Here is a 27,621-nt window from a genome sequence, read left to right as displayed (position 1 = left end):
GACACTCCACCTTCACCAAATTTCACTAACATGATAGAGGAGGACTTTGAGGAGTACTATCGCAAGAAGTACAGTGATGTTTACACTCCTCGTACCAGTTTTACTACCACATTTGATCAGGTTGGTGAGGCTGGCCATCTCTCCGATCGTGGAGGACATAGGCCATTCGGAACGTTTGGCGATCCATCTTCATCATCTCGGCCAGGTTCAATGTCAAGTTTGTACAATTCTTTTGTCTTGCATGAATCAAAACCCTCGCCTGTTTCTTCTTTTGAGGTATAGGATCCGGATGGCTTTGCGTATGTGAACTTCAATAGAGGGGGCTCACGAAGCAGACAAAATTTAGGTACATCTAATTTAGGTACATCTACAGCTTCTGTTTCATTTGAGCATATCACAAACACTTCACTTCCCTCCCATGCCACCCTCTTCTCTATCACACCTTGATCACCTCTCATCATCTTTCCAAAACCTTGGATTACACTCCACATCTGCATTACACACCCTATGGGTTGGATCTTCTATCTCCGCTCCTAGCACATTTTCCTTGTCCACCCCATTCTCTACCTCTTTGTACCATGGTACTTCGTTAGGGGGAATGCCACCCTTTAACATAGTGCCTCTCACCTTTCAACAAATGAGCATACCCATAACTATTGGGTTGACTGTGATGGGCATTCCCCTCACTATCCCTAGCTTCACATCTCCCATGACTACTCATGTGCAGGGGTTTCCATCCTCAACTTATGGTGCGTCTTCACACTCTCCTTGGATTACACCTACGTTGGGATTCCCATCTTTTGCTTCCGGTGTTCCCGTCCCACCTCCTTGGGTGCCTCATGTGGCTACGATACCCGTGTCTAGTCATCCCATCCCTACCTATGGATCCACCTTGCACACTACCCGCATGCCTAGTGGGCACTCTGGGGCTCGTTCCCAAGTGTACTCCACTCCCCCATGCTACCCACACTACCCTTTTTTACACTATCCATCTCGGAGCACTACTACTCCTGTTGCAACGGTCAAGAATGCCTTCACGGATAGGACACGTTTTAATGGGTCAAATTTCACCACTTAGTCTAATTTCATGCAACAAATGCTTGAGTTTCAGGGTCTTTGGAACCTCATCATTAGTCTAGAGCCTATGTTGGACCTTGGACTAGCTCACCCTGATTACATCCATCAATGGAGAGATTCACTCTCAGTTGCAGCACTTCCCGCTTACGTCAGAGCGTTGGAGTCACCTTCTCGACTGTTATGCGGCTCATGATTGTACTCGACGCATCAATCTTAACTTTGAGCTTCAAGAGTTCTCTATTAAGGAAGGGGATGATTTGAAAGTCAAGTTAATTGAATATAGGCGGTTACTTGTCGAGTTCGCCACTACTGGCTCTTCAAAGTCAGATGATGATCAGGTTACATTCTTCTTGAATAAGTTGCCCGAAAAGTACTTCAATTTCATTCAACACATCATCTCCCAACCTCGATTGCCAACCTTCTATGTTTGAGTGCCAGTTCTTGCGTTACGCGAGACTGCACGATCAAGTCGACAAGAAATTCTCATCACGGCCTTATTCAGAGCAGAGGGGGTTGGTTGCCTCTTCTTCGGGAGGGAAAACCACCAGTGGCAAGAACTCGCAAGACATGAAGGCAAGCCAATCAAAGGGTGACTCCTCTTTCTCAGATGGAACCAAAGAATCTAGACCTATCTGGCAGCAACTCCCTAAGAAAAATCGGTTTTGCACACACTGCCAGAGAACAGGCCATGTGGACGAGGAGTGTCGCTCCAAAGCCCAAGATCTTCCACCTAAAAAGCCTCAGCAGACCGCTATGACTGCACAGTCCAATGGGGCTATACCTTCCACTCCTGCTATATCTGCTCCTTCAGCACCTGCCGTTGATATTGGACGTGTGGCTCGAGTACAGTCTCAACAGCCCATCTCTTTCACTACCCTTGAGGGACTGACTGATTGGTCTGCAGGTTCTGATCCCGTTGCACTTCATGCATCTAGCTCGTCAGGTGTTTCCTTGGCAGAGCCCCGCTTCTGGACGTACGCGATGGTGGCCACCTTCTTAGACTAGCATGTCTCTAGGTCCTTTGGGATACTGTAGGTTAGTCTAGTATTCATTTTTTCCACTCTTGGAATCGGGCCCATAGGTTTCATTATCCTTAGCTTGTCCATTCTTTCGACTTCCGTTGCATTTACTCACACACATACACATTCATTGCATTTATTTTGAGTTAGGTTTTCTTTTTGTTATGTTTTGCTTTGGAGCATCTCACCACTAAACTCTATGTTTACAGATTTTGATCTCTTTTGCAAGGTTTTGTCTTTCAGTGTAGGGCTAACTTGCAGATTGCTTTGGTCCCACCTAGGCTAGAGACATGGGGATGCGCACCGTTCCTTTCATGGATTCATTATCCTAGGAGTACTTGCTCTTCTTCCGGCATGGCGGTTTCCCCTCTCGAGGCGGATCGTGCAGCGTCTCTCTCGATGCTATCATGGCAGTGACTTCTACCTTGCTTTTCTAGCGGGATGCTTCATCCACTTCATCTTCTTTCTTTCCTTATGGTTCTCGGCACCATATGAAGACCGACATTAGGCTCCTCTTTCTTCTTCGGCATCTACATCCAGATTTGGGGGGGTTCCTACCCTTCTTGGTATTGTACAGGTTTCAACACTTTGTGCTCGGCATCGGCTTTTCCCCCTTGTTGTACCTTACCCTTTGCATTGCATGATTTCATCATCTTTGTACTAGGGCGCTTGGGCAAGTGATCAAATTTTCCACGAGGGACATTGTCCAAGTGGCACCTATTGCATGAGCATTCTTCAGCATGTAGCATACTTTTTATCTCATTGTGCAGAGCACCACTTGAGCGGATCCTAAGCTGTTTCCACCGGCAGCTATTGTTACCCCACCACAATCCTCCTTTCATCACATGGATATCTCATCACCTATTTTTCCTCGTCATCAACACCTTGAGTGGATGGGTTAACTTGTACTATTTTGTGATGTGTTGGTTGTACCCTCCCTACTCCCGTCTTCAAGGTCACTATTACTCAATCGGCCGAATCCCATAAACTTTACCTCACTTATTTTTTTTAAAAAAAAGTTCCATGTAGTTCCATCCACCTTTGTAGGGCTTGGTAGGCCACTGGGCGGCCGATGTGCACCCTTTGTCCGATGCCCTGTCCTCTCTAGGGTGACTACTTGGATTCCCTTAGTAAGATAACCATCGCCTCTGTAGTCTTGGTAGGCCATTGGGCAGTCGACATGCACCCTTTGTCTGATGCCCTGGCTACTTTGGGATGGAATGCCTTGGGGTCAATAAACATCACAATTGTTGGCGTAACCTTTCAGCTCAGTTTTGGGCTTGAGAGGGGGTGTTGAGCTAAAACGTGCATTACTTGTTGATTAGCCTCTTAAACAGCCCGAAAACACACTAAAAAATGCTATTTTAGAGTAAAATCCTAAAACGGGAAGTGGATTAAGGATCCTAAAAATCTTAGGATAATATCTTGCACTAGCCACAGATTATTTTGTTTCGGCTGAAACCACTATTGTCCAATTCAGGTTAGACAAGCCTTATGGTATGACACACGCGTTCAATACTCAGAAACAGATGGAACATACAAAGTGATATTGTCCATCATTAGAGCATGTTTCAACATATTCTAGCCTCAGCTAACACCATTTGAGGTGTAATCATAGGGCTTTTAACAGTCTCAAAAGTCATTACAAACTAGCTAAGATGAAGAGCCTTGCAAACTGAGTGCTAACCTCCAGCCACACAGATTTGAGACGTGATTTCTAAATGAGCCAGTGACTTAATTAACATTTAAGAAACTTGCTGACCAAAGTTCAGAAGGCAACTTTCTCTTTTCTGAACTGGTAACTTTCATCATATCAAGAGAGTACTTTGCACAAGTTTTCTTGGCATCAAGACCTTTGAATGGATGAGCCTTTGCTGGAGTAACCTGCAGCCCCTTCAGTCCTCAAAATGCTGCATCAGATCACTGACCATGCTTCCAATTTTGTACAGCAAATACACATTAATGCAGTGATCTATCGTTTCAAGTAAATTTTTGTGTCCAAAAGTCCATTGATATAAGCATTACTAATTCCATAGACAAAAGCCTCACGTGTGACCAAAAGGTTTCTGCAGCACTGTTGTATCCAGTTGCATCACAGATTCCATTTGTAGAACAGTCTAAGAATGGATGAGCCCTTGCTGGAGTAACCTGCAGACCCTCCAGTCCTCAAGATATTGCAGCAGATAACTGACAATACTTTCGATTTTGTACAGCAAGTACATGTTTAATGCATGATCTATTGTTTCGAGCAAGTTTTTGTGTCCAAAAACCCATTAGTATAATTGTTACAGAAAAGTCTCAAGTGTGACCAAAAGGTCTCAGCAGCACTGTTGTATCAAGTTGTGTCACAGATTCCATTGGCAGAACAGTCTAATCTGTGACCAGAAGGACTCTGCAGTATCTTTAGCACACAATAAATCAAATATCATGTAAAATTATGTATCCACTGAGTGCTACTAAAACAAACCTGGCCGCCTGAAAGAAGAAGAACCGCCAACTTTCCTTCAGAAATCGCTTTCAATCCATGGTTCCACCATTTCTCTCTTTGCTCAAATGACCTTTCTTCAACTGTTGAAATGCTCGCTTCAGGGACAGGTTCTATGTTCGGAGAAGACAAACCTGTACAATTTCTCTGTACTTTAGTGATAAGTGTCGTTTCTGATTAAACATTACACTAAAAGATGGGGTATTTGTTAAAAGCTCGCATATAGACGCAATTTTAATCAAGGAAGTTTTTATGATTGTGTCACATAACACTGAAAGATGGTATTCGTCAAATGCTCACATCTAGACCCAACCTTGATCAGGAGAGTCTTTATGATTGTAATTTGTATTGCAAGGCAAAAGTAGCCAAATAAGTTGGAAAGAAAATGAAAGCAACAGTTTTATCAAACGCACATACGATGTGAATGTAGTGAAAGCTTCACGATACGGTCTATACGAGAGAGATCCAAAGCCTGCAGCCATTACAATATAGACATGGTAAGAGTCTTGATTTGTTATGATATGGTATAAAAACACACACTAGTGCCACATTATAGGAATGTTACAGAACCAGCACTGTACATAAAATAGCCACTCAGCTAGTACCCTAGAGTGACACATCTTATATAATATTATGTCAGTATAAAGTGAAAAAGAAGGAAATAGATGACATTCATCCAAGCAAGTACCTCCACAGCTGTGCATAATGTAAGTTTCCAATACAAGCATCAAGTTGTGCTTTCTCTTGACAAGATGTCTCAAAGCTGCAGACATTGTGTGGAAAGATTGGGATGTATGAAGAATGATGTAATAATCTAGCCAAACCTTCTAAAAAGGCAAGGATTCAATCTCTTTCCTTTTCATTGTTTCCTTATGTCTTCCCTGAAACATCCCCATTCAATATACTTACACTTTCAACATGTATATGCAGCTGAAACATGCAGACAGGTGCCCAGCCATGGCATGCATCAAGAATCCATAATTTCTTTGTGCAAAGTTCCAGCCCCATCACTGTGACCTTTCTTATGAGGCATCACCATCCACACGAAGGTTTGAACATTACATGCACACTTTGCCAAGGGCAGATGTGCCAATCACCAATCCGACACAAAAAATGAAAAAGACATAGAACGAATGATTGTAATGTTGAGCTCAAAACGCATTACATGCTGATTAGCTACATTAAACAACCCCAAAACATGTTTAATTAATCAAATTACCAAACTTTCATTAAAAAGAAGCACCATCCTAGAATGTGTCTGTGTCCCATAAGCCAAAACCCTAATTTGGGAGCACCCAGGTCCCAGCCCTCTATAAATAGATATGCTGCCCAGCACTCAGCCTCAATCTCGTTTTTGCAGCTTGCAAGTGCCTTCTCTCTACTATCCACACCCAATTCATGGAAGATATCGCAGTTTGAGCTGCTGCCCACTGCTTCCTATCAACAAGCGCCTACTACCTAGCCTATCTGCTGCTGTTCATATCCACCTTTCAGCTTGCTGTCCAGCCAGGTGACTGCAGTCTACACCTTCTCCAACTACCACCTATTGCCACATGGCTAGTATCCTGCATTTTGCAGCCTAAAGCCTAATTTGCATTTTGCTATTCATCTGATGCACTTTTTATGATGTACATGCTTTTAGTATGTCTCAAACCCTCACATTCCTTGAACATATATGCAAAAATTGCAATTAGTATGAACCAACTTAAGTAAGCTATTGAGATTTTGTACATGCATAGACTCTAAGGGTTCCATATTTTCGACCCCTCTTTGGCAATATAACCATAGTTGTCTTTGTAAGTCGTATGGTTCTAATCATACCATACAATCAGCACTATACCCTACAATCAGTATTGTGTCGTACGGATTCATGGGGCCACTTTTGCCACCACGTCTGCGTGTCCTCCCACGTTCTGTTGCCTTTAATTTGGTGCATTCTGCCTGCGTGGGACTTTTTTGGTGGGGGGGGGGGGGGGGGGGGGGCGGGGGGGAGAAGCCTTGGATACCTCATCTCACCCCCCTTTTCCAGCTATGCACCTCCCCCCAAGCCCTCCTTGGATTCCATCCAGTTGGCAGCCCTCTTTGATTGTTTGAACTTTGACCCTTGTCTCATCTACAAAAGGTGCTACACTCCTCCATGATTCCACACCAATTCAGCAAGCATTTACTATTCTCTTCTTCCTCTCTTGGATCTTGAATGGACTTGTGATTTCTCATTCTCATCTCCCATCCCCTCTTTCCCACACCCTATCAAAGAATTTGCCATCCTCAAATCTCATCTCCCATTCCCTCTATCCTGCACCCTATCAAAGCATTTGCCATTCTCATCTCCCATCCCCTCTCTCACTCTTACTCTTTCAACTTTACCCCAACCCTCGGGCCTCTCCCTCTCTTTCAACTTTCAACTTTCAAGCGTCAAGACTCAAGCATCTCTCTCTCTCTCTCTCTCTCTCTCTCTCTCTCTCTCTCTCTCTCTATGCCTCTTCATCCATCATCAGCACCATCATCCATGACTCGTGAGAAGCACGAGGCCTTCAATTTGCACGCGATCCATGTGGAGAGGGACACAAAGAAGTCCAACTCCCACCATTGGACATGCAAGTATTGTGGGAAGCACTATACAAATGGTGCAAATCAGTTTCTCCAACATCTTTCCAAGACAGGGGGGCAAGTTGCTCCATGCAAGGAGATCTTTCAAAACATCGCGGAGAAGATTCTCTCCAAGATGAGATGGGGATCCACAAGAGGAGGAGGAAGTGGCTTATCAGCACCAACTCCTATGCCTACTAACAAGGAAGCATCGAATGTGGGCGTATCTTCAACCGATGCGAGAGAGGCCTCTATCATTGGTGTTGGGGGCTCCATATCCGGCTCCGGTTAAAGACAAAGAGTGAAGGCTCATGCGATGCCAAAGAGACAATCCTCTCTCTCTCAAGCTCCCAGTCATGTGCATGGATCAATTGCCTTTCTTAGAGAAAGGCAACGCCTTGCGGACATTGAAATTGCACGCACGGTGATTGAGTGCAATCTTGCATTCAATGTCCTAAAGCAAGAGCAATGGAAAAAGATGGTAAAAGCCATTGTGGATCCATGTGAAGGATGGACTGGTGTCACATACAACGATATGAGGATGAAAAAGATTAATGAAGAAAAGGAGAGGATTGATAGAGCCCTTTATCCTATTCAGGCTGCATACATAAAATATGATTGCTCCATTCTCACTGACAGATGGAGTGATCGTAAGAAGCGGGGTATCATCAACATACTTGTCTCATGTCCACTTAGCACTTACTTTTTGCAGACCATAGATACTGGCAAGAGGGTGAGAAAAACGACGAGCGCTTTCATCTACCGCTACATTCGGCAAGCTATCATTGAGGTATACACTTGTCATTGCCTTTTAAATTTGTTTCATTTTCTTTCATTATTATAATTGATTTATGCATAACTATCTATCTCCCTATTCTAATTTCTAAATTCTCTCTAATATCTATCTTGATTCTCTCTTTCCCCCTCGGCCCCAACCCCATCTCTCTTTATTTTTGAATCTTGAAAGTTGAATCTTGAAAGGCTCAACTCTCAAGTCTCTCTTTCTCTCTCTAACCTCCAAGTATTGTTGGTATACTTACTTGTAATTAGTAAATTGTGGTTGTAGGTGGGCCCCTTGAATGTGATGCAAGTTGTTACCAACAATACATTGAATTGTCAACACATGGGCCGTTTGCTTAAGCCCAATTTCCCACAATTGTGTGGACTCCATGTGCAAGTCATTGTTTGGACTTGCTCATGGAGGACATTGGGAAGCTCAAGTGGCTGAAGAGGATGCTCCACAAAGCTACATCAGTTGTCACCTTCTTCAGGGTAAAGGTAATGGTGCTTGCGATGTATTGTGAGCATAGCACATTGGAGTTAAAGAAGCCTTCTTCAACTTGCTTTGCTTACATGTGGTTATTGCTGGAGCGCCTTTAAGAGGTGCAGTCTGCCTTGCACTAGACAGTGGTATTTACTCTATGGAATGAGTGGAATGAGCATGAGACAGAGGAGGCCAAAGCCATGCAGCACTTGTGTTGTAATGAGCAGTTTTGGCAAAAACTCTGTGCCATTGTCACTATCGTGGCTCTCTTTTATAGGGTGTTACGTATGAGTGATTGCGAGGGGTCCACCATGGGCCTTCTCGGTCACTTCTTTAGAGTGGCATTGGTGGAGCTACGCGCTTGTACAATGATCACAAAGACATTGCGTGCACATGTTTTAGAGATAGCAGAGAGGAGATGGGCATGGATGCATAAGCTCCGGCCCCATCCATGGTTTTGCCGCATTGGTACATCCCGTCAACAAGTCGCCGGCGGTCATGGATGATAGAGAGTTCCGTTCTGACCAGCTTGCTTATTTGACTCGTATAGCCCCTATGGATGACCACAATGCAATGATAGAGCAGCTAGGATGCTATGCAAATCAGAGAGAGCATGTGGCTTTTACTTCGCCCACTTGTTGGAGAGGAGAGTCACTTGTGAAGCCATTATTTTGGTGGCAAAACTTTGGATACACATTGGAGAGCCTTCAGCCCTTAGCCATGAGGGTCCTTGCCTAGGATTGCTCTTCAGATGCATGTGAGAGAAACTTGAGTGCCTATTTTTCCATTCACAAAGATTCGCAATCGGCTTAGCACACGACAGTTAGAGCGGCAAGTCTCTTGTCGCACTAACTTACGCATGATGAGGGATATGATAAGCATGGGTAGTCCGAAGCAGGTTAAGTTTAAACACTTAACCATAAAATTTAAAATTTGTTGTTTTAAACTTTGAACTTTAAAGTTTATACTTTACAATTTAGACTTTAGCATTTACAATCTTACATCCATTGTCTAGGTGAATGTTGACAAATTCAAGTTGACGGGCGATACTCTTCCGAGTGTACATCAGGAGGTGGACGAGAAGGAGGAGATTTTTGCAGAGCTCTATAGAGAGCTTATAGCAGCAGATACTCGTGACACTCGCAATCAGCGTGCTCGTGGGCAAGGAGTTCGAGTAGGTGGTAGCAAGGGCATGGTCATTCGACACCCTCCAACATCGAGGAGAGGTGATTCGAGTGGCTTACAGACATATATAAGGCGGGGATCTAGTAGCTCACTCTCGTGCCTCATGATGACATCCCCCTCTTGCCTACACAGCCGCCACCTAGGGAGCCATCATTTGATGATGATGGTAACCTCATCAGTGAGGATGAGTATGAGTGTGCCTCATCATCCAATGTCGAGGAGTCATCTTTAGACTCTCTTGATGAGCACTCAGATGGTTCTAATGATGATGATAATGATAGTGATGCCTCATCATAGATTCATAGGTCTCTCTTTTGTATCTACTATCATTGTATCCATATGCATGGATGCCACTATGACACACTAGAGTCTAGATTGTACTCTATAGTTATATCGCATGTTTTGTGCAGCCCATGCGACTACGATGGTCACCCTCATGTATTCATCTTATTTCGTAATGAGATTGCTATTTCCACTTTAAACATGTTTTCTATCATTTAATGATTTATGGTTTTTTTTTAAAATCATGTTAAATTTTTATCATACTAATATCGTAACGTACCTTATAAAATCATAAGGTACCATTTAGTACCATATTTAATCGTAACATACCTTTCGTACCTAACAACAATGAGTATAACTACAACCACCTACATCAAGTCAATTGCAATTAATGCAATCAACTACAAGTTGGCCACTTTTGGGGGCAGCTACTATAGATAGCAGCCCTCCTCTTCAGCCCACACATTCTTGTTTGTGCAGCCAGCATTCTCTCCATTCAGCCTGCCATCTTCTCTATCATCAGTCTAATCCAGTGCCCTCATTGACGCCTTGAGCTGTGTGCAAGGACTGATCAGCCCACTATGTATTCAACTTTCGTTTTTTGATGAGTGTGATTTTTTCCTTTTCTTCTTTGTGCTCATCTCAATCTCCCTCTTCCCTTCTCTCTCTGTGTTCATGGTTCTTGTCTGTATTGCACTCTCACAAAGAACTCCAAATGTTTTAGACTCTTGAGAGAAAATAGAAACAAAGTCTTGACACAAGATTTGATACGCATGCATCCTCAAGACACTTCATCAGGCTCCCTACCCACCAAGATAAAGCACTATAGAAATCATTCACTTACTTACAAATAACGGGTCAATCAAACAACCAAGCTACATGGATGTATAAATATTCCACATTATGGAGGTTGCTATTGGCCAAATCAAAGTATCATTAAAAGCCCTCAAGATTGAGGCAAGTGGAGCAATGCAGGTGGCCAAGGAGGACAGGATGTGCAAGTTGTACCATGTGGAGGTAGAGTCAAAGGAGAGTCAATAACAGCATAACACAAGATCAAAGAGCATAGAGGTGAAACACAAAACACATGAAAATATAAAGAACAAATAACCGCCACCAAATTGGATCCACTAGTTGTGCAACTAAAGCGAGTACAACAAACATCACCACAATAGGAGGAAGCAAGAACATAGCACCCTCACTCAGTATGCAAGAGAGAGTAGGGGGCTCGTGCCTAACGACAATCGCAATGGAATGCAAAAGTGATCCCACAAAGGGGAGGAAGGCAGAACCCAAGTATGACCACTCCCCTTGAGAAAGAGACCAATGACCTTGACTCAACCGATACCACAAAGAAGGGAGGGCACATGCATATAGGCACAATCCAAGTATAAACATCCCATGAGAGCAATGCATCTAGTGTGGTCATTGAAGAGCTTCCTGACACTGAAGAGATACTTGTTGTGGCCTCATGTAATGATGCAGATATTATGGCAACAACAAGTGATATGCACATCACCAGAAAGGAGGTAATTGATGCCTTACTTTCAGCTCATGATGGGCTGTCACAATCATGGATAGTGGACAGCGGTGCCGCTTTTAATGATACCCCCTCTTTGGAGTCATTTTCTGAATATACTGCACGTTGCCTAGCCAAGGTTTACTTGGGTAATAACTATGCATGTGAGATAGAGGGTGTTGGCACCATTTACTTGGCCCTTGAAAATGGCCAAGAGCTGATTTTCCAGAATGTCTGATTTGTACCTGGCATAAAGAAAAGTCTACTATCAGTTGGGTAGCTTGACGGTAAAGGGTATTTTACTACCTTTGGTGGTGGATCTTGGAAGGTGCATAAGGGCTCTATGATGATTGTTAAAGGCAGCAAAAGGGGGACTTTAAATTACTTGCATTGTAAAGCATTACCTGGCAAGTTCTTGGCTGTGGCTGAAGTCCATTCACAAATGGAGCTTTGGCACAAAAGACTTGGTCATATGAGCCAGAAAGGTCTTAAGTTCTCTCCTCTTTAGGGAGATTTGATGTAAAAGGCTCTGGTCTCAAATTTTGTCATGATTGCTTATATGGAAAACATGTGAAGTCTCCTTATTACTCTAGTGTCGTTAAGAAGTCTAATGCTCTTGCCTTAGTACACTCTGATGTGTGCACTATGCCTATTAATTCGTATGGGGATGCACACTACTTTGTTACTTTCATTGATGATTTCAATGGAAAGTCATGGGTGTTTGTACTTAAGAGCTAAAAGAAAGTGTTGGATGCTTTTAAAAAACTCCATGCTTTTGTTACCACATAGAAAGGGCTTAAGTTGAAAGCCATAAGAACAGATAATGGGGGTGAGTATGTCTCAAATGAATTTAACAAGTTTTGTGAGATGCATGGCATTAAGAGGAAGTTGGCAGCCCCTTATAATCCTGCATCAAATGGCGTGGCTGAAAGACAGTCATGATTGCCATCCTGGGCTGCACCATGTGACAATCAACATGAGCTGAATTATTCATCAATTCAGTTTTTTTTTAAAGTTCACTGCAACATTGTGAGGAGGAGTCCTAGGTGGCGGACAGATTCCTGAGATCAAAGGAAGGGAATAGCAACTCTTCTTTGCTGAAGGAAGACGATTGCTTAAATCAACGCCAATTTTGTTTTATCGGGAACGTGAGAGCTAAGATTACTGCGAAGTATCAACTACTTCAAAAAGCAGATGGCGCTCTGCTTGCCGCTCTGTCTATCCAACAGATAACGACCACACCGCAGTCAACAAACCCCACATCAATGTTTTCCCCCATTGCAAGCCACGTCATTGCTGACCTGTAATGGATTGGATTATTCAGTATGACCTCCAGATGACTCAAAGGAATATATTCACAGAGTGGGTCGTACTGCTAGAGGTGAAGGTGCCGACAATCGCACACATCGTGAGAGAGTCAGATGCATGTTGTCCACAACTAATCTCCCGCAACAGTTTTGGTGAGAGGCTCTTAAAATTGCAGTTCATGTATACAATCGCTCTCCCAATCGTGCATTGGAAAATGGCATTCCTGAAGAGGTTTGTTGTGGCAAACTTGCTTTATATGACCATTTGTGTGTCTTTGATTATGATCTCTTTGTGCGTGTACCTATAGAACAGAGGACCAAACTAGACATGAAATCCATCAAGGGCATCTTCATGGGATATAGAGATGAGGGAGAGATGGGTTATAGAGTTTGACTTCCTCAGGGCAGGAAGATAGTACGCAGCCTAGACGTAGTATTTAATGAAGCAAAGTTGCTGAAAAATGCTACACATGGTGATCTTGACAAAACAAAGGTCAAATTTCAGCATGAACAGCCAGCCATTCAATAGCCATTAGCTGAAAGTTCTGTCCCTTTTGATGCTGAAAATGAGCAGCAACCTATTGTGCTACAGCAAGAAGATCATGGACAGCAAATAGATGCACAGGATAAAATAGGACAGCAAGAAGAACATGCTGAAAACAGGTTACAGCAGCAAGAAAATGCTGAAAATCAGCCACCTGGTGATGGTGTGCACATTCCTCAAGATGTAGGCCCACTGCCTAATAATACAAATCATTGGGTAAGAAGGTCCACATGTCAGAAGGCAGCCACAGAGGTTTCAGCCATCTTTGGATTGCATTTTGTTGCCTGATGAGGGTAAGCCTCTGACATTCAAAGAGGCACAGTCATGTGAAAACAAGAGAAAGTGGAAGCTTGCTATGCAGTAAGAGATGAAATCTCTATATGCAAATAACACATGGGAGCTTATACCTTTGCCCAAGGATAGAAAAGCTAATAAATGGGTTTACAAAGTGAAATGTATTGATGGCAAGCCCAAGTACAAGGCACGATTGGTTCCTAAGGGCTATACACAGAAGGAGGGCATAGACTTCCAAGAGGTCTTTTCACCAATGGTGAAGATGACTACGCTCCGTGTTTTGTTTGTTCTCACTCCATTCTTGGATTTAGAGTTGGATCAGATGGATGTGAAGACTGCTTTTCTTCTTGGTGACTTGGATGAAGAGTTGTACATGAAGCAGCCAAAGGGATTTGCCATTCCAGGAAAAGAGCATTTGGTTTGTAAACTGAAACACAGCTTATATGGGCTGAAACAAGCCCCTAGACAATGGTACAAAAAATTTGATACCTTTATGCTCAGCCATGGATTTAAATGCAGTCATGCAAATCACTACTTATACACTAAAAAGGCTGATGATGGAAGCCTTATTGCGTTAGTTTTATATGTGGATAACATGCTGATTGTAGGACAACATAAGAGTACTTTGAATGCTCTTAAAAGGCAGCTGAGTTTAGCCTTCTCCATGAAAGGTTTGGGGACAGCTGAACACATTTTGGGCATGCACATTAAAAGAGACAGAGGGCAACATTTATTATTTCTCTCACAAAACAAGTACATCAGCAAAGTACTTAACAAGTTTAATATGGCTGATGCTAAGCCTCTTGGTGTGCCTTTACCGCCACACACAAAGCTTAGCAAAGTTGATTGCCCTAAGGATGATGCAACTGCTAGTGCCATGAAGGGTATGTTAAGAAACCCTTCCCCTGCAGTTTACATTTTTGCGTTTCTGCGTTTTGGGTTTCGGGTTTGTGTATGCAGCGACAAAAAGGGGCGCCATCCTAGACTGACTATGCCTATTTATAAGACACTCTCTCATTCATTCTTCACGGTTGATTCATTCAATCCATCACCTCTTCTTTCCAGCCTCTCCACTACCCTCACACCCCTTCAAGAGGGCATTGCGGTTCATGGTTCGTGCCTGTCTTCATCATCTTCCATGTGCTACGGCACCCTTGTTCCCTTATATCACATTCACTCCATGATTTAGGTCTTCATCATTCCATTCATCAGAGTTTCGTCTCTCTTCCCTTCTCTTCTTCATGTTTGCCAAGTTCGCTCCTGGTCCTCCCTGCAAACCCTACTGTCTCACTGGTACATCATCTTTTGACATGGTATCAGAGCTGGATCTACTCACCTAGCAGCGAAGATCCTCCACTCCAACGAAGGCAAAGACCAGTGGCGGGTTCGGCATCCACTTCTTTTTCCATTGCATCAACACTTTTTTGGAGGTTGTTCTAGGCTGCCTTTGTAGCCTGCAGCTCAGCCAAACCAGCCCAAGGCTCAGCCCAGCTTGCGTTTGCAGCTGGCTAACCTCCGCTTGCTCCTGGGTGCTTCCCGGCTTCTTCTTCCGAGCCCCAGATACCTTATTCAACACGACCGGTGGCACTTCCTTCGTCATTAGATGCTTCACATTCCGTGAGCCATGAGTGGTTGGATTCCCTTTCTCTCTCAGACTAGGATTTAGAGGGGGATTTTCTTACTTCGCCCTCAGAGGGGGCTTTTGGTTCTTCTTCAACTTCAAAGAGGGACTGCTACTTCTACTCCTTCCAATTTAGAGAGGGACCCTATGTGCCATGAAGTTCTTCACACACCACCACCTCTTACTTTCGAGGAGTGGCTCTCCCTTGAGCAATCATTTCCTCTACTCATATCCAGGATCTAGAGGATCTACCTAGATTAGGGCCCTTGGATCTTCAGCAACGACTTGGTGATTAGGCCTTTGTATTCCTTCCAGCATGGAGTCACCGAGCTAGTGGCTTCTCTCCCGAGGTTGAGTTTCAAGTTCTACAGCTCATCATGTCTCCTGATTATCTTCAAAGGTCTCCTTTGTCAGCATGGAGCCAACTCCTGAGATCGAGTACGGGCATATCCTTATGGTTCTCGGCACCACACAAAGTCCGACATTCCTCCTATGCATTGCATGTTTTCATCATCTTTGTACTAGGGCACTTAGACAAGTGAACAATTTTCCCACGAAGGACACTTTGCAAGTGGTACCTGTTGCATCAACATTCTTCCGCATGTAGCATTGCATCTCCACCTCACTCTTCTCTTGTTCCCCTTTTTGGGCCTAAGAGGGGGTGTTGAGAAACCCTTTACTCCTAGTTTGCGTTTTTGCGTTTCTGCGTTTTGCGGTTACGGTTTACAGCCCCAAAAAGGGGCGCCATCCTAGACTGATTGTGCCTATTTATAGACAACTATTAATATTTAATTATGAAAAATGCTGAAAAAACCATTTGGGAAGGCTACCACTTGTGAAAAATGCCTATGCAAGACTGAAAAACGTCTTTAGAGATTGGAGAGAGGCATTTCTATAAATTCAGCCTGCAAGAGAGAGGGAGGGGAGACTGTTGGTCTGATTTGCAGCCATTGGAGGACCTTCTGAGGCAGTCAGGGGCAAAAGAAGACCAATCAACAGCAGGAGACAGCATCTACAGGTTGTTGAGGCACGGCAACAACAGTAAATGACTGATTTTCTTTAGTTCTTTGCATCTACATGCTGTTGTGGCAAGGCAATAGCAGCACTTCACTGATTTTCAGTCATTCTTCGCGACAAAACTCTGAATTTTCTCTCTCTACAATTTTCCCTCTCGTCTCCCAGCCATTTCACAGCCTTGCTCCGAAGATCTCAGCATTTGGACCCTTGGAGGCTGAGATATTGCAAATTTCTCTTTGCTATAAACCCTAACAGCAGCTTTGGGAAGCATGCCAAGAATTGGAAGCTCCAAGACTTGGATTCAACAAGACTAAAGGTAAATTTCAGCTGAATTCAGGTGGAGGACTAGCCAGCCATTAAATTTGGGACATTTCCATCATCTATAAAGTGGGTGAAGGTCATTTGAGTGGCCGAATCAAGGGGCAAAATAGATTGAAGACTTGCTGGTCACTTTGGACAGCAAGGGGAGTTACGCCAATTTTGGGGCCAATCGAGTGTGCACCTGGGGGGGTCCACTAGGGTTTACCGTATGGTACCACGTGAGTGTAAGGGAGGGGAGTTATTTAAGGGAAGAAAGGTACATTTTATAAGGTAAGGTCCGATAAATAGGGGGTAAATAAGGGTTATTTTCATATATTTCTTGCACGCAGGTGACGTCTCCTTATTACTACTAGTGAATCCCCCGTGGGTGTGCATTGTCCAAGATCAGTAGGTAAATTTGTATTTTCAGATTTGCATTTATTGTTTGCTGTTGTAATTAAGTTGTAATCAAGGATTTACCACCCTATCCGAGGAGGAAGGCTGGTTTCACCGTGCAAAGTTCCACTAGCAAAGCTCTTTTTTCGATTATTGAGACTCGAAAGAAAGTTCCCCTTATCTTGCATACATAGGACAAGAGTTTTCACGCTAATAGGTATGTGGAAAATATGGATGTTGGCTATCAAAAGGTCAAAGAAGCACTTAGAGGTTACAAGAGAAGCAAAAAAAAGCACTAATTGCTATAGACGTGCATTAGAATTTACAAAGGGCAAATCGATAGCTGCATTTTAGAAAGGCTAAGCTGAAAAAGATGAAAAGCAAAGAACATTTGTATCCAACGTGCATTATTATAGGCCCTTCCAAGCATTGGAAAAGATTGTTGATGTGGCATATAGGCTAAAATTGCCTCCACATTGAAGGATACATAACACTTTTCATACGAGCTTGTTGGTGCAATCTTTTCATGGTGATGTACCTAAGGATATGTTTGCTAAAATTCAGCCAAAGGTTGAGGATGTAGATAAGATTCTAGCACCCAAGAAAATTTGGCACATAAGGAAAGGAACTTTTGAGGTAAACGTTCCAAGAGGTACTTGGTGAAGTTTCAAAATCGCTCCTCAATGGATGCCAATTGGATGAAAGAGGGTAACTTGGCAAACTATTCTCAGTTGTTGCAGCTTTACCCAAAGGCATTTCAGCTAGAGCTGACTTCAATTCAGGCTCTTTTAAGTTTAACAAAGTAGGAGGTCCAAAGCATTACCTTATACTCGAGGGGAAGGTGGCACATCCGCTCTTCTAGCGATGGACAACTCATATATATAGTAGATCTTGAATGTATTCAGCATGCATCCAAGGTACTCTTTGTTGACAATACATTTGCCATAAGGTCACTATTTAGTGTATTAGTCATTATAGTTGCTATGAAGATGAGTATTATTTTCACTGCAACTCTAAAACTATACATTTAAATCAAATAATGATTATCAGAGATTAATTATCAATCATTGGTTTTCATTGGATGATTATCGGTTATCAATGGTATTCACATGGTTTTTATGGACAGTAGAGTGTTATTGGATGCCATTGATAGTTCAGTCATGGTTTATGCTCAGTTTATGCTTTATTATGGTTGCTTGGTCAAACCACTTTGTGGTTTGGAGTTCCATGTGGTTCTAAAAGCAATTATGGTTCATTTTTTGTCAGCTATGACTTAGTTACATTGGCTAGAAATTTCAGCATCTATTTGGCAGTAGCATAGTATGAATAGCAGCACTAACATTCTTTGACTATGATATCTTGCTTTTGTCACATTGCACTACAATTGGGGACAACTACAACGATTTCAAAGGAAGGTTTGTCACAAAGACATTTATTTTTAATGCTTAGCTTTGGCATTATTAAATTGTGCATATGTGAGGTACACGTGAAGTGCAAGCCAATTAAGCCATGTTGATGACCTAAGGACCCCAAGTGAGTAATGGGTGACACTAGCAAAAGGTATAAATTTATCCTAGTGTTTGTTTGGGTCTAGGCAATTAATTAGGCGCTTAAAATGTCCAATGGTGACATTGAGGAACTAAGCATTAATTAATTAATTGATGCTAGTCCAAGGCCAATTAATGTGGGGGCAATTAAATGTCCAATGGGGATTAGCACATTAATTGTGGAACTAGCCAATCCTTGGGCAGGTACAAAGTAATAATTAATTCATTTTGAGAAATTAAATTCTATAAGTTGATTAATTAATGCTTAAAATTAAATTAGAAGGCTACCAAGTGGCAAAACAAGTTGCCATTTATTAAATTACCCATGCAAACTGGGAGGACTATTTGGCACCTGGCTAATGATCATTCCAACCATTCAAAGGCTTGTGGAGTCTGAGAGAGAGAGAGAGAGGGAGAATGCTGCTACAGCAGGCACCAACAGTTCTAAAGAAATTCCAGCCAGCCAAAGAGGCTTCCAAGGCAGGCGACAACTCCTAAAGGGTGCTAGCAAGCAATACTTCCTAGACCATGCAACAACATCAAACGCCTCTAGACTGCCAAGCAACTACATTTAATGCAGGTTTACAGCACGTGACTTGAATTTCTGGCGACAAAAACTGGAATTTTCTCTCCCAACAGCTTCCGTTCTCATTCCTGCACAATTCTGTTAGACACTGTCATCCCCTAGACAGGCATTTTCCTCAGTTAGGCTGTGTACATATGTATTTTCCAGCCAGGCAGCCATTTGAAAGTGTTACAGTGTGCGGAGCAGGTTGACGGCTGTGTCAGGGTCAGATCAGGTGCAGATGTCACGTCAGCAGCCATGTCATCGCTGCCAGGTCACATGCCACGTGGCAGTCTGCAGTCAGACAGGTACAGGTTGGACAGTTCTGCATCAGTCGGCTGCATTTAATGCAGCCAACCTGGTCATTATTTGGCATTTCTTTTCTGCTATATATAGCAGCTCTCCAGCTCATTGTTCTACACTTGGGCGATTGCAGATTTCAGGGCTGAGATCAGGCAGATTGCAGCTACTTCGTGGTGTTCAGTAGGTGGCATCATCGAGGTGGAGATACGCAGACATACGCATTGCGCCCGTGTACATATCTGCTTTCCTTTGTATTCAGCATACTTCATACAGCAGATCTTGTTCTTCTGTGTGTGTGTGTGTGTGTGTGTGTGTGTTCACTCTACTCTCTCAGTCTTGGTCCCACGCTTCCGCATCGCTGCACTCTGACATGGTATTAGAGCATTGAGGACGGACTGACTGAGTGAAGAACCTACCTGAAGAGGAGATTTCAGCGCGACACAAGACTGTGTTACCAACGTTCGAGGGTGAGCAGGAGAGCTGCGCATCCGAACAAGGCTGAGGTGAGCGTGGGCACGCAGGAAAAGAGCACAGTTGGTGAATTTACTACTGTTTGTTACTGTTTGAAGAGGTGGAAGGCTGTGTTTTTGGCCTTCAAGTGCAGATTTTACCTTTTCATCTCCTCCGGCGGCTAAAGAAGGTTCGGGAAGCGGAGAAAAGAGCCCTAGCGAGCTATGTTTTCATAGTCAGAGGGGGCTTGTTTTGCATTTGTGCAGCCATTGCAAGTGAAGATGTCTACAGAGACTAACGTGGAGTTCCAAGCAATCATGGGCCGAAAGATGCCCGTCTTACCGGCTCTTCCAACAAATCAAAAGCTCGATGGCGACAATTACCACATCTGAAGGAAGCGTGGAACCAATACTTCCAAGGTGTTGCATGTGCAAGGTTTAGGGTATCATTTGCTTTCGGTACATAAGATTTCTTCTCTTGGTCTTTTGGTGGAGTTTGACAGTGATGCTATTCGAGTCCTTGATTGTGGATCGAGGAAGGTTCTCTCTTTAGGGTATGAGGAGAATGGCATCTACAAATTGCAGTCTTCTCTTGCTCTTACCTCTCTTCTTCTTACCTCTCAGACACAGTCCGAGCTATGGAATGCTTGGTTTAGCCACCTGAACTATGAGTATCTTCGAAAGGCGTCGCAAGGATCGCTTGTTCGAGGTTTGCCGTGGACAAAGTGGTAAGGCAGCTGGCATGTGTCTCCTGCATTCGTGGGAAGCAACATAGGGATGCAATTCCCAACAAAGCTTCGAGGCAGTCTACTTCACCTATGGAGCTTGTATCTACGGATCTTTATGGCCCTATGCGAAACGAGTCCTTAAAGGAGAGCTCGTACTTCATGTTGATCGTAGATGACTATAGTAGGATGACGTGGATCTATTTCTTGGCGCTGAAGTCGGAGACTTTCTCCCACTTCAAGGATTGGCTTCTCTTCGAGGAGAACTGATCGCCCGAAGATTGAAGACCTTGCAATCAGACAAGGGTAGTGAATTTGTTTCTAATGAGTTTGCTTGTTTTTGTGCAAATAGAGGCATTCACCAGGAGTTTGCTAATACCAACACTCCTCAAGAAAATGGCATCTTGGAACGGAAGAACCGAAGTGTGATCGAGATGGCATGCACCATGATGGAGCATCGACAGACACCTCAGTTTCTGTGGGCCAAGGCAGTGGGAGATAAGCACTTATGTAATGTCACCCAAAATGATCTCTGCAATAAAAAAACAAGGGTTAAAACTAACATCATGCTGTGTTGAAAGATAGTAGTAAAAAAAAACCAAACTCAAAGAGAGATTAACACCTTTGCCTCTTGCTCCAAATAAACTCTGCAAGAAAACAACAATTAGAACCAACATCAAATTCTATTAAAAATACAACATAAAATAGAAACAACACATAGAGAGAGGAGGGGAAGGAGTCCACATCCTCAATCACTCTCCCACTTCGGCCGTTGACAGGATAACACCTTTTCACGCCTACTTTGGGACTAAGCCTAATGTCTCTTATTTCAGGATCTTTGGGTGTGACGCCTATGTGCACATCCCGAAGATGCAGCGTGACAAATTTGAAGCGGCTTCCCGACGAAAGGTATGTGTTGGCTACAGCTCCAAGTCCCAAGGTTATCATTTGTATGATCCCGTGAAGCGGGATGTCTACACGAGCCGAGATGTGCGGTTTGTGGAAGTTCCAGCCACAGAGAGGGGTGAGGAGCACCCCGTACTTGGAGATCCAAGGGAGAGTTGGGCTCCCAAGACAATTCCTTTGGAGCCAGAGCCTCTTATTGGAGATTCTTCTTCTGATACAGAGTCTTCTCTTCCACCGGCCACCCTAGTGGAGCTTCCGCCGATGGATGTACCCGAGTCTTCAATAGATAGAGAGCAACGAGGAGAGATCTGGCCTCCTCCTCATTTGGCCCATGACACACTCCGAGATTCAGGGATTGAGGGGGTCCTTGAGAAGTGGGAACCATAGGATGGACCACGGAGGTCACGGAGGCACTAAGTATATTCTACGGAGCTTGTTTGCTCTAACTATTGTTTGATGTCCCATGTTATACACGATCGAGAGCCCACCTCCATGAAGGAGGCTTTACAGTCAGCACCTTGGAAGACAGCAATGGAAGCCGAGTTGGAGGCTATAAGGAGGAATGGCACTTGGTACCTTGTGTCTCGTCCCTCTCATAAAAAGGTGATCGGTGTCAAGTGGGTCTTCAAGACCAAGTATCATAGTGATAGCTCTTTGGACAAGCACAAGGCTCACCTTGTCGCTAAAGGTTTTGCACATTGCTTGGGTGTTGATTTCCATGATACTTTTGCCCCTATTGCTCGCATGGCAAATATTCGTATTGTTCTTGCCTTGGCCAGTCATAAGAGATAGCTTGTCTTTCAATTGGATGTGAAGTCAACTTTCTTGAATGGTGATTTGAAGGAGGAGATCTATGTCAAGCAACCTCCTGGCTTTGGTTCCTCAGATGGGAAGGTTTTCAGGTCGAAGAAGGCCTTGTATGGCCTCAAGCAAGCTCTGCGCGCTTGGAACTAGAAGATTGATTCGTTTCTCCAAGCCAAGTTGGGATATCGGCGCTCTAGGGCCGATCAGCAACTCTATGTGAGCACTTCCGAGGGTGGTCGTGTGTTGTTTGTTTTGTATGTTGATGGCTTGATTGTTACAGGAGATCATGCCCAGCAAGTCGATGTGACAAAGGCAACCCTACATCAGAAGTTCGAGATGACGGATTCCGAACTTCTCCATTTCTTTTTGGGCCACGAGATTTATTAGTCTCAAAGGGGGATTTTCATCTCTCAGCAGAGATACATACAGGAGCTCTTGGTGACTTTTGGGATGGAGGATTGTGAGTCCATTTCTACTCCTATGGATCCGAACTAGAAGGCCACTTCACACGCAGATTCTTCTTTGGCGGATACTATCCGCTACCGTCAACTAACTGGATCATTGATTTGGCTCCTCAACACATGGGTTGATCTACGTTTTGCTATAGGTCTTTTGGTTGGGTTCATAAGTGCACCTCAGTAGGTGCATCGGCAAGCTGCTCAAGGGATACTACGGTATCTAAGGGGGACCTCTGACTTAGGGATTCATTATCCAGCAGGTACGGGTACTTCAGCTCTTATTCTTGCAGGTTGGAGTAATTCGGATTGGGCTGGCGATGTGGACCACAGGCGGTCTACTACAAGCTACTGGTTTACCTTGGGTGCGGGTGTTATCTCTTGGAGTAGCAAGAAGCAGCCCATGGTAGCCCTATCTTCTACTGAGGCGGAGTATCGGGCCACGTCTTCCACCACATGTGAGATTGTGTCGCTTCGGAGATTGTTGGAGGAGCTTGGCTGGCCCCAGACCTGTCCTACTCTTCTGCGGTGCAACAATGAGAGTTGCATTGCCTTGGCACGGAATCTTGTTTTCCATGCCCATACAAAGCACATAGAGATCCAATACCACTTCATCAGGGAGAAGCTTTTAGATGAGACCATAGATGTGGAGTACTACAAGACGAAGGACAATCTTGCAGATTTGTTCACGAAGGTGCTTCCCTAGGCTCTTCTTCAGAGGCATGCCAACTTCCAAGGCCCAAATCCCTCAGCCTTATGTCTCGTCCAAGATCTGAGGGGGGGTGTTAGAGACTGTCATCCCCTGGACAGGCATTTTCCTCAATTAGGCTGTGTACATATGTATTTTCCAGCCAGGCAGCCATTTGAGAGTGTTACAATGTGCGGAGCAGGTTGACGGCGCTGTCAAGGTCAAATCAGGTGCCAATGCCACATCAGCAGCCACATCATCGCTGCTAGGTCAGATGTCACGTGGCAGTCTGCGGTCGAGGACAGGTACAGGTCAGACAATTCTACATCAGCCGACCTAGTCATTATTTGGCATTTCTTTTCTGCTATATATAGCAGCTCTCCAGCACATTGTTCTACACTTGGCGATTTCAGATTTCAGGGCTGAGATCGGGCAGATTGCAGCATACTTCGAGGTGTACAGCAGGTGGCATCAGCAAGGTGGAGATACACAGACATACACACTACGCCTGTGCACATATCTGCATTCCTTTGTATTCAGTATACTTCATACAGCAGATCTTCTTCTTCTTCTATCTCTCTCTCTCTCCTCTCTGTGTTCACTCTACTCTCTCAGTCTTGGTCCCACGCTTCCGCATCGCTGCACTTTGACAAATTCTTCAACAATTCTCAGCCAATTCCAGTATTAGGTGGAGAGCAATTGAAGAAATTGCTGCTGAAACCCTAAGATCCACCTCGAGATTCATGCCCAATTACTAAAAACCTCATACTCGGTGCAGCAGCTGAAGGCAAGTAATTTGCAGCTGAACTTTCTCAATTTATTGTGTTCCACATACAAGAGATCGAAGACCCGATTGTGCCCAGATTGTAGTACAATCAAGGGGCAATTTGATTTTATGAAGTGATGGTCATTCTTGACAGCAATTGTATTGGATCAGCCTATGTCTCAATGTATTTCAACCTTCTAATGATACAAGATAAAGAAATACCACAATGAATGCCAGTTGATAGGGCCAATCCAATGTCAACTATCCAAGATTAAGTGGTGAAGCTTGCATTTTCAAGCTACAGTATTTATTGCTTGCTGTAATTTGTGGTAAATCACGTCATTCACCACCCAGGCCAAGGAAGAAGGTTGGTTCCAGCAGCAGCTTCCTGAAGCAAACACACAGATAGAAAGGCAGGGCAGCAGCTCCTGGCAATGGAAAGAGTGATGAGAGAGAAAAAGCTGGTGATGAGATGACAACGATGAGAGAGGATATACTGACGCTGGGAATTGAGGCAGCAGGCAGGTAGAATCACTAGCACTAAAGAGGGATTCTATGAGATGAAAGTGGCTATGTCCCTTTTTATGAAACTCTCTGAGCCAGTTGTCCTACCAAAGTTCTAGATAATCATATTTAATAAAATATTTCTTTTCAGAACTGCTTTGAGAGCTAGAAAAATATGATAGATTTATGGCAATTTGTGAGGCATCTTAACACGTAATTTAGTTCTCACTTCAATGTTTTTATCACCTATGCTCACAACTTGGGAGGCTTGCTCAATTCTGTCATTCTCTAGTGTCCACTTTCCTTCCATTGTTCACTCAAATTCTGCACCTCTATTTCCATCATAGAGGGTAGCCCCCTTCCATAGTTCTTGCAGGATTTGCAGTGGATGTGAGTCTAGTCCCCTTGTTCAGAAGCATTCCATCTGCAGCCACTCTAATTCCCAAAGCAGGTTGCACTCATGAAATGTGTCATCCTCTGAATCACAGGTACTAGATGGGTTTTCCTTGAGATTGAGAGTCTAGGGTCAGAATTAAGGAGCTGATGTCTAAACTTGGTGGACACCATGCCGTTGTAAAACAAAAATATGGTGGTGTTAGACTTTGTGGCTAATCAAAATTTGTCCAGTTTGTCCAAGAATGTAAGTAACAAGGTTGATATAGAGATCCAGATCAGGTCAACGTGTTTCTGTGAGTAACACGAGGCCCTGCAGATCTGGGTAGATGGACGAAGAAACTGGTAGTAATTAAGGGAAAAACTGTATGTTCATGCAGAAATAGCATGTCAGAAAATCGATTAGAAAATCATGACAAAACTCATTAGACCTTAAAAATTTTCAGGAATCTAACAGATATCTCAAAACTCATTAGACCTTAAAAATTTTCAGGAATCTAACAGATATCTCAAATTCCCTCGTCTGCAGCAAACCAGTTCACACATGAAGAGTTAAATGGAATTTGATGGGCCTTTCAAATTTATCCCCCCTCTCACTTAATGATTCAGACCCATCAATGACAAGCACCGAGAGAACTACTAAACAGGTATTGTAATCAACATGGTGTAATATTGCTCCAGGGAGAATGTGATCTCGCATGATATCACAACGCACATGCATGCACACCTAACACATGCAGCCTGTGAATAGATGCAACCTCTGCGCCTTAAAATACTCATTTTTACAATCCCCTGGACTTCAACGAGCATGTACTCCATAACACTCTGCTTCTGATGTATCCACAACCGTGGCAACTTGGGATCAAGGACATCAATTTTGAAAGTTGAGAAGCCCACAGATGCTTCGATATACTGTGCATCCAAAGACAAAGCTGCATGTTTGCAGAGATCATAAAAACCAAATTCGTGGGGGCACAAGAAACAGATGTTGTTGCAGAATTAGGAGAAAGCTTCCAGTATAATTCACGTAAAGCAGGTGCATCTATACATCAGTGAAGAAATACCATAGAAGCACAATGGCACAACGGCTGAATCGAGCTTGTCCAGAATAACAAAACATTCTTTCCTTTTCCGTGTGTGTGTGTGTGTGTGTGAGTGAGCGAGAAAAGGCAAAAGAAGAACCTCGAGGTTTTTGACAAGTGAGTCCTGTTCTTGAGGGGAGAGATCCTTCCATAAATCGAGGCAGTGCTCTTGTCCAAAATCCTTCAAGCGCTCGAGCAGGGCCTGAGGGGGTGCTGACTCCTCGTCGACGGCTTCCCCCATCTCTCTCTCTCTCTCTCTCTCTCTCTCTCTCTCTCTCTCTCTCTGTGCGTTTATGCTAGGATCCAATGGAGGAAAAGCTTCGGCCGGAAGCGTATCTTTTCTGCACAATTGAAAAAGCTTCAACCCGATCTCCCCTTCTGAAGATGATTATGAGAGGAGAGACAGAGAGAGAATATCCCAGCCATCACTGTTGACACTATGTAAGGCCTCTGCCATGTTGTACACAGCTCTCTCTCTCTCTCTCTCTCTCTCTCTCTCTCTCTCTCTCTCACACACACAGAGGATGGTTCCCATGCAAATTCACATCACCCACAAGTCACCCAAGCTTCCTTCTCCATCTAGGGAGACGTGAAACGTCCGTGTGGACTTTTACTACTCCATAGAGGCCCCTTCTTAAGAGCTCATTCTCATACATCACCTCCCACATGAGTTATCATCCTCTCCAAAAGCAACCGCAATAAGCACTTTCCAGAGATGGGAGTATGGATACCATTCCCTAACACCCTCCCCTATGACCACAGGGGAAAATATTTGTTTTTGTTGAAGGTGAGTAGGGACTACAATGACCATGCCACACGTAACCCCACATTTGGCAAACTGTCATCACTAGATTTTGAAATGACAGAACGATTACCAAAACCAACCACTTTAATCATCAAAACATGTTCACCCGATAGGGATTGAAATACACAAGTAAGAGGATTAATTCAAAATAATCTTAAAAATTTACCCCAATATGCCAGATTGAAAAGATGGCAACTTTTCTTTTCGTTTTATGATTTTGATATAATCCATATTAAAAGTACTACTAATGTCTTGGCTGATTTGCTAACCAGAGAAGCAGCAGGACCATAATGGATATCATCGAAAAAGATCTCCAGGAGATAATGAATCTCCATAAGTTAATGAATATAAAAATAGAAAGTATTATTGAAAAAATAAATATTTTAAAATTGCAGGAAAAGCAAAAAACGGTGATGCCGATCCTCATAGGATCTTCTTCTAAATCTCCTATGGAGAATAGTACTACTTCCATAAAGGAAGAAAATAATCTCTTGAAAAAAGAGAATAACAATCTCTTGATAAAAGAGAATAACAATCTCTTGATAAAAGAGAATAACAATCTCTTGAAGAAAGAGAATAACCAAATCCTTGAAAAAGGATATAACCTATCTCTAGCAATAGAGAATAAAGGAGGCGCGTCTTCATCAACGCAAATGTCTTCATCAACACAGAACCCAGTGGTGGAATCCTACAACGCCATCGACATCAATACATTTCAAAAGGAGTTTGA

The 27,621-nt window shown here is 43.5% G+C and overlaps 1 protein-coding gene across 3 annotated transcripts in view; it reads right to left on the bottom strand.

The window, feature by feature from the left end:
* LOC148037737 (UDP-N-acetylglucosamine diphosphorylase 2-like) overlaps positions 1-26,610 on the bottom strand; it is a 140,172-nt gene extending 113,562 nt beyond the window's left edge. For 2 of the 3 annotated variants that reach the window (XM_087676691.1, XM_087676690.1), the window contains exons 1-3: positions 26,187-26,610; positions 4,999-5,053; positions 4,564-4,715 (exon numbers count right to left, since the gene is read on the bottom strand). In XM_087676691.1, the coding sequence (XP_087532817.1) occupies positions 4,564-4,715; positions 4,999-5,053; positions 26,187-26,327 (348 nt within the window). In that variant the 5' untranslated portion in view covers positions 26,328-26,610. The remainder of the gene's footprint in view (positions 1-4,563; positions 4,716-4,998; positions 5,054-26,186) is intronic. The other variant, XM_087676692.1, reaches the window with a different exon arrangement.
* Between the last annotated feature and the right edge of the window lie 1,011 nt (positions 26,611-27,621).

This window comes from Lygodium microphyllum, chromosome 4, assembly GCF_053477565.2.
Source record: "Lygodium microphyllum isolate KBCC chromosome 4, Lygodium_microphyllum_v1.1.10, whole genome shotgun sequence".
Classification (NCBI taxonomy): Eukaryota; Viridiplantae; Streptophyta; class Polypodiopsida; order Schizaeales; family Lygodiaceae; genus Lygodium; species Lygodium microphyllum.
The sequence above is the reverse complement of the archived record's forward strand: the minus strand, read 5'-3'. Positions and strand labels throughout refer to the sequence as shown.